Here is a 13831-nt window from a genome sequence, read left to right on the forward strand (position 1 = left end):
TAGCATCTTTATCATCCATGTCCCCTTCCTAGCAGGGATTTTTTTTTTTTTGTCTTTTTTTGTTCAGTTATGTTTCTCAGTGCATAAAACTGGCACAAAATAGACATGCATTTGTTGAGTGAAATACATGAGTCACCTGCTGTTACAGTACACAAAGCACAAAGCCAACCCAACAAGATGGTTTTTATCCCACCCGTCAGGCGAATCCAGAATCACAATTGTGCAATAATCAATTGGAATTTGTGCAGCGCAAATTATTTTTCCTCATTAACTTATAGAGTTATATCTAACTCCCGATATTAAAACTTGAGTCAGGAGGCATGTGGCCTGAGCTTACCCTGGCAGGACCTGTTCTGAAGGTGGAGTCAGAAGAACTACATTCAAGCCCCAGCCTCTGCTGTGTGCCTTGGAGAAAGCCATTTTCATTTCTGACCCTCGGTTTTATCCATAGAATGGGGCTTATTCACCAGAGTGGAAAGTATTTAAATGGAGTCAGAGATGTGAGGCTACAAGGTCCTGTCCTACCATGAGTTAATATTCTGTCCTTCTCCCCTGTGTTAATACACTGAGAGAGAATAGCCAGGTTCTCAGAAAAAAATTAAAATAGAGATGCAGATATGTGATGGGGGCAGGATTCAGTAAATTAACAGGAAGGCAGATATTTAAAAAATTCCTGGGATGTGACCCTTCACTAATGCCACATTCGTTCCCATGCTTAAGGCGAGCCTTAGAAGGAGGAAAGAGGCCCAACATCTCTTTACCTGTTTCTTCTATCACAACTACTTTTCCCACTCCTTTCTTTGGGTGTTATTGTATTCATTCAAGACATCACAGGTGTTGTTTGTGGTGCCATTATTATCATATGATTTCTTTAAGAGTCCAGGCCATGATCAGTTGGAAAACTAGTCTGGTTCAGCAAACTCTATGATCTCAAAACAAGCAATGTTTTGGTTTTTTTTTCTAGGAGTCAAAAAACCTAGTTGAGTGAGGGGGAGGTGGAGATAAACTGGGAATTTGGGATTAACATATACACACTACTATATATAAAATAGGTAAACCTACTATACAGCACAGGGAGTTATACTCAATATCTTGTAATAACAGATTGGAATGGAAAAGAATCTGAAAAAGAATATCTGGAGTTCCTGTTGTGGCTCAGTGGTTAACGAACCCAACTAGCATCCCCAAGGATGCGGGTTTGATCCCTGGCCTCGCTTGGTGCAGCTCGGATCCCACGTTGCTGTGGCTGTGGCATAGGCCGGTGGCTACAGCTCCGATTGGATCCCTAGCCTGGAAACTTCTGTATGCCATGGGTGCAGCCCTAAAAAGACAAAAGACAAAAAAAATTTTTTTTTCTATGTATCTATCTACCTATCTCTAACTGAATCACTTTGGTGTACACTTGAAACTAACACAATACTGTAAATCAACTATAATTCAATTAAAAATAAATTTTAAAATCCAGTTGAGTATTTAATACGCATATTTTGACACAGACACGTGTCTCTCCTCATATCAATTAATCTCCCTTGTAAAGTTTAGCAGATTTTAAGTTAAATTATAGAAAACCATATGTAGAGATCAGAATAGTTTACCTGGCATTTTTGTCAGCTGCTCCCTAAAGCCATTCTTGTCACCTACAGCTCATTCTGAAAGACTGGGTTTCATGCAAATTTAAATCATTCTAGATCAGCTATGTATACTGCCAGAGCCAAGGATCCAAACAACATTGGAATGAAACAAACTGGACTCCGCGAAATTAAAAATCGTGTGAAATTAGACATAGCACAGAGATACCACTCATAGTGTACACTTTTAGGCTTTAAGGTGATGTATTAACATGGATTGAGGAATTTTGTGGTATGGGAATTTTAAAACGATTTATTGAAAGAAAGGTCTTTTCCACCTCTGTTGACATGTTACAGTATGACTTCACACAGTACAAAGATTCTGGCTCAGGGAAGATTATTGTTAACTGAGAATGACCTTGCTGTACAAAGTCAAGCTAAAAGGCAAAACCAGAATATAGATGTGACATGCAATACCTCTTATTACTGAAAATTCCAGCCAGTATGCTCTGTACTTCAAGTAATGTTCACACAGGTTATTCTGCACCTATTTTTCTACTCCCAAGAGCAAGATTATCCAACAAGGATGATAAAGGAAAACAAGAAATTCTGACCCTTACTTTTATCAATTCTCTGAATTTCCACAAAAGTAATCAACTGTTATAAAAAATTGTAATTGTTTTCTTTGAAAAAAAATTGATCTTATTGAAATAATGTTTTATGCAGAGAGTCGGTAAGAAATAACTAACATGTAGAAAGTGACCAATACATATTTGTTGGTTAATGGATTCTATTAAGTCTCTACAACAAAAAACCAGAACATGAAAAATTAAGTTAGTAGGTTCCTTGTTTTTCCAGAAATGTTGGTTTTTTAAGTTACATCATAACTCAAATGTAAATTGCATGATCTTCTCCCTTACCTTGTCCAGAAAGTAAGCATATGTGAAGGCAGAAATGAGAGAATCCAAGTCACACGATTTATGTCCAATAACCACATGGACCTTCTCCAAGCGTTTGCTTCTATTCTGAAACATTCAAATAAACCATTCCAATTTAACAACAGATTAATATAAAGTGGACAGTTTTCAATCTTCTTTTAAAGTAGAACTTAGCTATATTCATACGCAATTGCAGAAACCCATACGTTTATCATGAAATTTTTCACAGGGACATCAAACTGCACAAAATATTTAATGTTTAGAAATGTTCAAACTTGAGTGAATTGCTGGTTCACAACCTTGGGAGCTTTGCTGGGTGAAATCTGAAACTGGCCCCATACATAGGGCAAAGGGAGATTGAAGAAAGAGGCAAGCCACTCCAGATTGGTAGGGGGCAGGTTCAATAAGCAAGGGAACTTACTTGCCAGGCGTGTCTTGGGCAGCCACAAGACAGGTCTAAGTCCACACCTGCCCACCAGAATCCTAACAGTTTATACAGAGGCCTGAACTGGCTTCAGTGACATACAGTCTCAACAACACATTGCTTTCTTGAGGTTGTGTCCCTGAAAATGGGTCCCGCTATGGGATCAGCAGGCAAAACAGGGAGGAATCCCTGTTTTGGAATGTATTGAAGGAGCCTCCAATCACCAGGGTCTAGCTCTCAGGTCAGCCAGTAGTCACATCCTCTCAATGATCTTCTCCAACAAAAAATGTGATTTTATTAAGATTATCCACAATCTAACTTGATATGAACTGTATTTCTGAGCTGTACATTTTTAGTAAAAAATGATTTTGGTCTAAAGGGCAGCTCCACAGTGTTCCATATCATCTCCTTATAAAAGATGTTCTTCTCCAGAGTCAAAGTGACTTTTTTCCTATGTCCCTGGCATGCAATACAAGTTGGCAGGAATTTATTTTTTCAAGCCCCATTTTGGATGAAAGAGTATGCTTTCTCTGCATTATAGTCTACAATTTAGCAAATAAGAGTTATCACTTATCCTCCCCTCAGAGAAAGGGATAGGACTGGTATTATTGCTTTAAAAATACAAATCAGTCGCTATTGAAGAATGCACACCTCTCTGGAAGATAAGACATACAGTTTTCTTTCCTGGCCTACTCAATAGTTACTTAAAATTCCTTTATCGAAGGCTGATCTTCTTTAAATGCTAAAGAACCAATCCCTTTCAGAAAATTTCACAACAAAACTGTCTGATAACAATAATTATAACCTAAATAGACATCTTATAATACATCAGAGATGACACATATGAATACTTTCCCCTTTTTTCATCTTTTTAAAAATTTCTCTCTTTAGGACTAACTAGAAAGGCAGCTCAACTGTAATATTGCTCAAAAAGGCTACATAAAAAATTCACTGTTAATAGCCATTTCAAGAAAAAGACTTGCCATTTCTTTCTCTACAGAACAAAGATAAAGGATTCTTTAGCAACTTACTCAGCATCCTACAATTGACTCTATAAACGTGTTGGTGTATGGATGGAACTGCTGCATCAGACTCAGAAACTAGTTATTCAACAACCAGGCTGTGGTCCAAGAAACATAATAAAGTAAATCTCAAGGGGGCTAGGTTAAAGAGCCTGGAGAATGATGGCAGGATCAATATCGAAATATAGTTAAATTAAATATATATATATTAAAATGTATTGATCTTAAGTAAAACAATATTATTTTAAAATATGTTATAAACTCTTTGAAGATAATTACAACCACCACCCCATCCCCATCACCACCTGTGGCTGCATTCCTTCTTCTTCCAGCTTCCTTCTCTTAACCTGGTAAATTTATAGCCAGCTAACTTGTAGTTTTTGAAGATTCTAGTCCAGTTCTTATTCTCAAAGTCGGACTGCTTCCTCTGTGCAAGACTGTCAGATATTTTAGAGGTATCTAAATAAATTTGGTTAAATGGAATTATACTCCATTACAAACACAAACAAATGCATTAGGAAAGCATATTACTGCAGAATGTTGTTCTTCCGAGAAACTCAAAGATCTAAGTAGACATTATCTCATTTCTCCTCCCATATCTCTTGTAAGCCAGACAGTAAGAAGATTAACAACACTTTTTATAGGTCAATGGAGTCTGTGATAGGACCAGGATTGTTCCCAGAACCCATGACCCAGTACAATAAGCCCTGACTCTTCTGCCCTGCACCACCCACTCCATAATGCCACAGTGACTTTAGCATCTACAAAATGAGCACGCATGGGGATTGAGCGAAAAGAGAGAATATTAACTATGCCTTCTAAATATAGTAGGGCTTCCTAAAATTATAGCATCAAAATTACCCCAAAGCAGAGTTCCCACTGTGGCTCAGCGGGTTAAGGACCCAATGTTGTCTCTGTGAGGAAGCAGGTTCAATCCCTGGGCTCACTCAGTGGGTTAAGGATCTGGCATTGCCACAAGCTGCAGCACAGGTCGCAAATACAGGTCAGATCCATTGTTGTTCTGGCTGTACATAGGCCTGCTGCTGCAACTTCAATTTGATCCCTGGCCTGGGAACTTTTTTTTTTTTTTTTTTTTTGTCTTTTTGTCTTTTGTTGTTGTTGTTGCTATTTCTTGGGCCGCTCCCGCGGCATATGGAGGTTCCCAGGCTAGGGGTCGAATCGGAGCTGTAGCCACCGGCCTACGCCAGAGCCACAGCAACGCGGGATCCGAGCCGCGTCTGCGACCTACACCACAGCTCACGGCAACGCCGGATCATTAACCCACTGAGCAAGGGCAGGGACCGAACCCGCGACCTCATGGTTCCTAGTCGGATTCGTTAACCACTGCGCCACGACGGGAACTCCTGGCCTGGGAACTTCTATGAGCTATAGTTGCAGCTGTAAAAAGAAAAAAAAATATTACCCCAAAGCTGACCTATCTATTTTCTTCCAGGTTTGATAATTCCTAGGCACAGCTCTGCCTTCAACACTGAACTAGCATTAAATAAGACATGGGGGAAAGTAAGAAGATTTGTATGTCAATTCATTTCCAAGCCCAAACCAACTATTAATTAGAAAAAGGAAGGAGCTAGATAGGATTGTCAACCTAAATAGGTTGGACCAACTCTCACAATTCAAGAATCTTTTAAGATTATGATTTATTCATCCTTTTCCACGTAAAGGGAAAAAAACACATTATCATCTTGCAGGTCAGGCTGTAGAAGACCCAGTATAAATCTTTGAGGGTTCTTTTTGGTGCTACATGCCTCTCTTTTCATGCTCACTTCTTTCTCTTCTAAATTCCCTACACATCAAATTCCCTAATAGCCATGGCTGTTCCTAGTGCCATTCCCTCATGTCTGCCATCTCCAGTCAATGCCCTAGTTCCCAGGCTCCAACATTATCTTCCCCACCACCACTCACCTCTAACAAAACATACCATTCTGGTGCCCTTGCTATTAAGGACCTATCTGCCCCGCCCCAGCAATGCCAATGGAGAGCCCATGCCAATGAGTAGTCTTAGGATTATGCATTATCCACCGAGTTAACACACTTTCATTTTAAAGAAAACTTCCAGGGATTATGTCACAGTCCAAAAAACGACCAGAAATTTTAGGCTCTAAAAATGCTGGACAAGACAAAAGGGACATTACAAACAGAAGTGACTACCAATGAGCCTTAAAAATGGTAAGCTCAATCTCAAAAAAATCTCAAGTGCCTAAATGCCTGGTTCCTACCAAAACCCACTAAGACAGAAGGAGAGAGAAGCAAAGGTCCAATATCATAGTAACCATCTCAGACAGACTCCTGCCTATGTGGAGGAATCAAACATGAAATTAGGAATATAAATTCAACCAACAGGTGAGTTCAAGGAATGGGAAGGATTTGGCTTTTCAAATCAGGGGTCAAGAGCCTGATGACGCATGTCCTGTTCTCAAGCATCCTACCACAAACGACCTTGGCAGAGTGAATAGAGCAAGTGACTCCTGGGTCAAGGAAAGGCACAAAAGTCTGGGGCCTGAGTTCCGGAATCTGGGGCTGGTAACATGGTATCCTTACAGTGCCTGGTCCACTCTGCAGCAATGGCCTCACCTGCAGGGGTGGCAGTGAAACTGATTCAAGGTGCTCTGAAGAGACTCCTGACCACAATGATACCCTGCACGTCTCACAGCAGGTCTGTGGGCTCCTTTCTGTGTCACATTTCCACATCGTCACAGACTCACAGATGTTCAATCTTAATATCTGTGTCCCTTGATACAGTTCAAATTGGGGTTTAGAGTACTCGCAAACAAATTATGCCCAAATAAAAGTGACATATGTACAATTTTAATCAATTCAATTAATTATTGTCATTCAACGAATAAAATCCTGTTTGTGCCAGGCACTGTACCTAACCCTTGGGATACGGCTCTGAACTGAACAGACAAAAACCCCAGCCCCCATGGCACTTGCGTGTTAGTGCAAAGAGATATAAAGAATCAAAAATTAGATAATGATAAATGGAAGGGTAGGGTGTCCTGGGATGGGGCTCACTGAGATGGTGACATTTGAATAAAGACTTGAAGTGAAGAAGTAGGACCTCCAGTTATCTCAGGCCAGGGGAATAGCAGATGCCAAGTGAGAGCATGCATAGTGTATGCATTTTCTAAATGTGACTTTGCGAACTCCTAGCCAGGAGTGAATAGATCTGCCAAGGAAACAGCCATTCTCTGATACTGATACAAGCACACCACGCATTAAGGAATCTCAGGAGACAGAAGATTCTTTGTCATTTCCTATAACCAGTGCTAAGCAAGCCCAACACAAAATGGAATCTTGATAATGGGTTGAAATAGATACTACATTCTACTATACTGTCCTTTACACTTCTGAATAGGTAGACAGAATCTTTCCATAATCAATGAATAAAAGAAAATATATTGAATATGCTGGTAACTCAGATCACAATTTTAATATGATTTTAAAGTGTGTAATCCTATACACCATTAAACTGAGACTTCTTAATGAAGTTATTTCTCATCTAAAATTTTTAAAACCAGAAAATGCTTAAGCATTCATATTCAACTGTCCATGAAAGCAAACTGCACTTGTCAGGCAAAAGCACTTTCAAGCACACCCACAGAAAACACAGTTGATCAGAAAGAGGGTTTCCAGAGCCCTGCCATAAGCCTGGGCCCCTCAATCAGTTTTTTTATAACTCCACCATCTGAGAACAAAGCTGCTCCCGCCCATAACATTCACATCTAGAGTTCTACAAATTAACCTTTGGTCAATAAGCTCTTGCAATGCAGTTATACTATGATTTCTCTGTATCCATCTGATCCAACCCTCTTTTCTTAAAAACCCTATATGCAAATGTTTTCAAAAATACTGAACTGAAATGAACTTTGTTTCAAAAACACAGGTAAAGCCTACGGAAGTTGGAGAGTACCTCACCTCAGACACTAAAGCAGAGCGCATTCCTTAGTCCCTTATCCTTAACCAGCAAATGAAGAAGTGAGAAAAAAAGTCTCCTGAATTTATCAGATGGTATCTCCAAAGAAACCCAGGCACAAAAAAGAGCTGGCAGTTGACTTGGCTATTTCAAACTCCCAGTCAGTGGCGGGTGGGTGGGGGGTTCTTCTTCCTTGGAGGCTGGCTCTGGGTGGCAGAGAAAGAGGCCAGGTTCCTCCCCAGGAGAATCCCATGTGCCTGTGGCTGCCACAATTCTAAGTTAAGAAGACTTGGAGTTTCCATTGTGGCTCAGCGGTAATGAACCTGACTAGTATCCATGAGGACGTGGGTTCAATCCCTGGCCCCACTCAGTAAGTTAAAGATCTGGCATTGCTGTGAACTGTGGTGTGGGTTGCAGACACAGCTTGGATCTGACATTGCTATGGCTGTGGTGTAGGCCAGCAGCTGTACCTCTGCTTCCACCCTTGGCCTGGGAACTTGCACGTGCTGCAGGTATGGCCATGAAAAAAACAAAGACGACAACTCACAGAATGTGTAGTAAGAAACCTTAGATGTTGCTTGTCCCTATGAGTCCCCATCACCATGCCAACCACAGTCATCAGGAAAGTAAGGAGGAAAAGGATGCATAAGGAACCACAGCCAAAATGAGCAGCAAGGACAAAGGGCACTGGGGAACTGCCCAGAGCAACCTGGTCCTCCAAAGGCCAGGACAAAAGCCCCCTGATGATCTCTGCCAGATAAAGACACATCCTTGGTTCACTTGGTAAATCAATGAGATGCCTCTTGATACTGGCTTTGAGTTTAAGATCATTTCTAGAACTCCTGACTTCCTGAATTTCTTGTAATCTTATTATCTGGAAAAAAGTTGCAACCAAGAGAGAAAGAATGCTGCAGGGGATAGCATAGCATCGATCAAAAGTCAGAAAAAGACGAAAGAAGGAAATGCTTATCATTCTACGCAAAGTCTCCAGAACAAAGGGATTTTCCCAACCAATTGAAACCTTTGTATTTTATTCTTGCTTTTGTTTATCTTTCTGGGTTTCATGTGTGTATATAAAATTTCTGGAACCAGCATAGGTGCTTTTAAAAAAACCTCCATGATATTGACAAATAGAACACTCCGGCCCATATGTTCACCTAGTCTATTCCACAGTTTCTTTCTAATGGTTAATTAATAAACAATCATAAGTGACTGGGAGGCAGTAATTGACTTCTTCTGAGAGCTGTACCTCAGGTCCTGTGTAAAGGCAAAAACAATTACCAGAATCTACAAATGCAGGACATAGACATTTTATATTTAATTTTCTCATAAATGTCCTAATTTAATCGGTGACGTATTGGATGAATACAAACCTATGAAATAGGAAAAGGCAAAAAGCTTTCCATGATGAGACTCAGACGATTTTGAGGTAATTTAATTGTCGCACTTACTGATAAAGCTGAAACCTCATCAACTCAGACAAGTACATGTTGTCTATGGCCTCTCCTCTCACTGCCTTCCCCACCAACTCCAACAATATTTTCCTTCAGCCTCTCTTTGCCATGCTGAAGAAGGCCCTCTTTCAATATCGCTCATTTGGGAAAAGCGAGGAATGAGAGTCAGCCTGAGCAAATTCAGCATAAATGGCTCAGATTCTGTACACATGTACCCCTTCTAGATCGTCAAATGCAGAGGCCACTGGGGGTAGGTGGAAGGGGAACCAAAGCTAAACTCACCTACTGCTCGAGGCCTTTCTTGGGTAGGTATCTGGGTCCCCAGCTCCCTTGAGTCAGGCTGCTTTTAGCTGGACTCTGGACGTTGACTCAACTATTCTTTGCCCTTCTCAACTGAATCCATCTTGCTCAAACTGTTTGCTGCTCATCTTGAATACACAGTGTTTTCAAAAAAGGAATGACCTCATCTGTGATTTAGACACTTCTTCTGGATCATAGTAATAATTTGGACCAGAACTTATTTTACTTTCAGAATTTAATTTTTTTATATTTAAGATTCTCTTTACTGACAATGTCTTCAAAGGACAGTTTTGGAGGACAGCATCATTATTTTTCCCTCCACAGCTTCACCCATAAAAGGTCAAGGATGGTCCCCCCAAATCCTTACTTTTCCTGAAAAGCCCCTACAGGAAATATCCTACATAGCTTCCTAAGATATTGTCATTCTCCAGCTATTCCACTTTGGGGAGAGCTGTGTCCATATATTACCAACTGGATAGGGTAGCTTTTTAATTTCCCACTTAGGTACTTCTTCCCTCCAGCTTAAAGAGATATCCTATCCCAGAAGTCTGTCCTCCATGATTTCATAGGTCTTCATAATCCCTCGACCTTCCTCTTTTCAGACTTGAGACTGTAACCTTTTCCATCTAGGCTCATGTGGATGAACATCTGGGTCCACAAGGCTTTCCTTTGTATCTCTGGCCTTCTGCTGTCTGTGACCTTTTGCTCTGCTTAGACCTTGCTATGAACTGAATTGTGTGCCCCCCCAAAATTCATATGTCAAAAGTCCTAACCCCCAATGTGATGGTATCTGAAGATGAGGCCTTTGAAAAATAATTGGGCATAAGTGAAGTCATGAAGGTGGGGCCCGTGTGATGGAATTAGAGCTCTTAAAAGCCACCAGAGTGCCTGTGCTCTCTATTTCTCTACCTCTCTATCTCTCTCTGCCATGTGAGATCACAGGGAGAAAGAAGCTGTCTATAGGCCCAGAAGATGGTTCTCACCAGAACCCAACCATGCTGACACCCTGATCTTGGACTCCCAGCCTTCAGAACTGTGAGAATAAATTTCTGGTGTTTAAGCTACCCAGTCTATGGTATTTTGTCATGGCAGCCCAAACTAAGACAGACCTCCAAATAGAGTCATTCCAGAATTCAAAACCACCTAGCAGATAACCAAACTTTAAAGAAAGCGTAGAAGAGTTTCTTTTACTGAATGACTGATGTCAAAGGCAATGCAATGGTTTTAAAGACCAAATGAAAAGGAACATCCCTGCTACATACACATAGAAAACTATACCCATGTCACCTAAGGTAAACATACTAACAAAAGTAGAGTTAATTTATACTAAAATAGTAATGTGAATTATATTATAAAATAATGGATGTTCATTATAAAACATTTGGAAAATGTGAAAACACAAAGAAAAAAACCCTTAAGACCCAAAGTAATCAGTATGAACATTTACTATATTCCTTCCAACTTTTTTCTATATTTTTATCAGTGTTCTCTTTTGTAATAATGTGATCATGTTATACATAATATTTTGTAGCCTCTTCTTTTTAACAGCATTCTGAGTTTTTTTAAAAAATTCTAAAATGTAAGTGTTGTGATGACCAGGAGTAATATGTTTGCTTTTGTAACCCCAACTGCCCAGCCTATTGCTTTGCACAGAGTAGGTGCTCAATAACCACTGGAAAAAATAAGTAAATAAATGAATAACTATGACATTTAATGGATATAGTATTCTTTAATAAGGATCATTATCATTTATTCAGTTCTCTACAGGTGCAGATTTAAGTTATTTTAATTTTTTGATAATATAAATACAACTATGGGGAATATTTGGAACATAATTTTGTTGTTGTTGTTGTTTTGGTCTTTTTGTCTTTTAGGGCTGCACCCCAGGCATATGGAGGTTCCCGGGCTAGGGGTTGAATTGGAGCTGTAGCAGCTGGCCTACACCACAGCCACAGCAATGTGGGATCTAAGCCGCATCTATGACCTACACCACAGCTCACGGCAACATCAGATCCTTAACCCACTCAGCGATACCAGTGATCAAATCCACATCCTCATGGATGCTAGTGGGGTTCGCTAACTGCTGAGCCACAAGGGGAACTCCTGGAACATAATCTCTTTGTGCCCATCTCTAGTTATTTCTTCAGGATAAACCCCTGAATTTTATATTTCTGGGTCAAAGAATGTAAGTATTTTAACGCTTAACAGAAAAGTCATAGAAATTTACATTTTTACCTTCAGACATACCTGATTTTCATATCTTCAACTGTGTTTATGAGTGTTACCTTAATACTAAGTAAAATAGTGTCAATGTTAATTTGTATTTATTATCATTATGAAGACTTTAGGTCATTTTCTATATGGATGCTAAACATTACTCTCTTCATATGGACATATTTTTGTGAATTTTTTTGCTGCATATCCTTTTAGGATGTTTATCCTATTCTCATTGATGAATTAAAATACTATATTATTAACAAATTCAACTCTGGTAACATCAATAAGATATTACTTTGTTCTCTGGCCTTAGGCATCTATAGAACAGCTTGTTCAATAAATTGCATTAAGTATGCAATAAGCATGCATTATTTAATACGACATTATTATTTCAAGTACTAAAGAGCAATGGTACACTCTGTACCATCTTTTCCTCAATCTACCTACTATGCCTTCTGAAAATGTTGCAGTAATACAAATCAGACTGTGCCTTGGTCTCTAGCTCTTGACTAGGATGCATTTATTTCTCTTAATAATTAGCCTCATGTAAAAATGATAATGCAACTTAAATTTAAATCTAAGGAATTAAATTAATCATCTTTAAGTGTCTTCAAAAGCAGCAAAATTTTGGTAGACAGCAACACCAAAAAGAATGACAGAACTGAGAAACTAGATTATAAAAGTTCTCATCACAAGGGAAAAAAATTGTAACTATATAGAGTAATGGATGTTAACTAGACTTATTGTGGTGATCATTTCACAATATGTGCAAAATATCAAATCATGTCATACATCTGAAACTAACAAAATATTATATATAAACTATATCTCAGTAAAATATATACATATATAATTCAGCTACTTCAATTCTGTAGAAAAATAATAAAAGATAAATGTTAAGAGTAGGAGATAATATTTGCATAATATCTGCACCATCTTGCTGTTAAAAGGATAATATTCCTGGAGTTCCCTTGTGGTATAGCAGAATAAATCCAACTAGTATCCATGAGGTTGTGGGTTCAATCCCTGGCCTCACTCAATGGGTCAAGGATCTAGTGTTGCAGTGACCTGTGGTGTAGGCTGGCAGCTGTAGCTCTGATTTGATCCCTAGCCTGGGAACTTACATATGCTGAGAGTGCAACCCTGAAAAAAACAAAAGCAAAAAAAGGGGGGGTAATATTCTTAACATACAAAAAGTTATTACACATTGATTTAGAAAAGGACAAACAGCCAATGGAATAATCAGTAAAAGTGTGAACAAGCAATTAACAGAAGAAAAAAAATGAATAAATGAAAGAAATTCATTCTCATTAGTAGTCATGGAAATGCATATTAGACCAACAATAAAACATCTCTTTTTTGCCCATCAGATTGGCAACAAATTGAGAGTGCTAACATCCACCACTGGTTAGACTGTAGGCAGCAGTAAGGAATACAACAACCAATGTGGGAGTAATTTGATAGTATCCCTTAAAATGCAGAATGTTCACACTTTTTGATCCAACTTATTTATTTCACTTCTAGGCATCTATTCTACAGAAATAAAATCACCAATAAATATGGATATTTTAAAAGACCTTATTATAATTCAAAATCCATTGTTAAATGTGGATATTCAATAAAATCCCAAAGAATGTTCATTGAAGCAGCATTTGTAATGGAGGGGGAAAAAAAGCAACGTCAATGTATAACAACAAAGGAATCATTGGATAAATTATGGACTATCCATAAAACAGAATCAAAGCAGCTATTACCAAACAAATGAGTTAGATCAATATCTAATGACCTGGAAAGATGTATTCCAGCATTTTCCCCACTACATCCCATGACTGCTTTTTCCTTCCTGGGTCCTGCCTCTCAGAAGAAAAACGTGCTGTGGTTTCTGTATGAATGACAGTAATATGTTGCGGACTGCACTAGGATTACCTACTAGGACATTATTGTAATGCAAATTCTTGATTCCCATCCCTGGTA

The 13831-nt window shown here is 39.0% G+C and overlaps 1 protein-coding gene across 9 annotated transcripts in view; it reads right to left on the minus strand.

Moving 5' to 3' along the window:
• Nucleotides 1-13831, minus strand: part of PRUNE2 (prune homolog 2 with BCH domain) — a 372059-nt gene that overhangs the window by 214232 nt on the left and 143996 nt on the right. For all 9 annotated transcript variants that reach the window (XM_084988095.1, XM_084988073.1, XM_084988063.1 and 6 more), the window contains one exon: nt 2489-2593. In XM_084988095.1, coding sequence (XP_084844221.1) covers nt 2489-2593 — 105 coding nt within the window. The remainder of the gene's footprint in view (nt 1-2488; nt 2594-13831) is intronic.

The sequence above is a fragment of the Sus scrofa genome, chromosome 1 (assembly GCF_054392235.1).
Source record: "Sus scrofa isolate SSC_HxYL_T2T_F1_AM1 chromosome 1, Sscrofa_HxYL_maternal_Yorkshire_Landrace_v2.0, whole genome shotgun sequence".
In the NCBI taxonomy this organism is placed as follows: Eukaryota; Metazoa; Chordata; class Mammalia; order Artiodactyla; family Suidae; genus Sus; species Sus scrofa.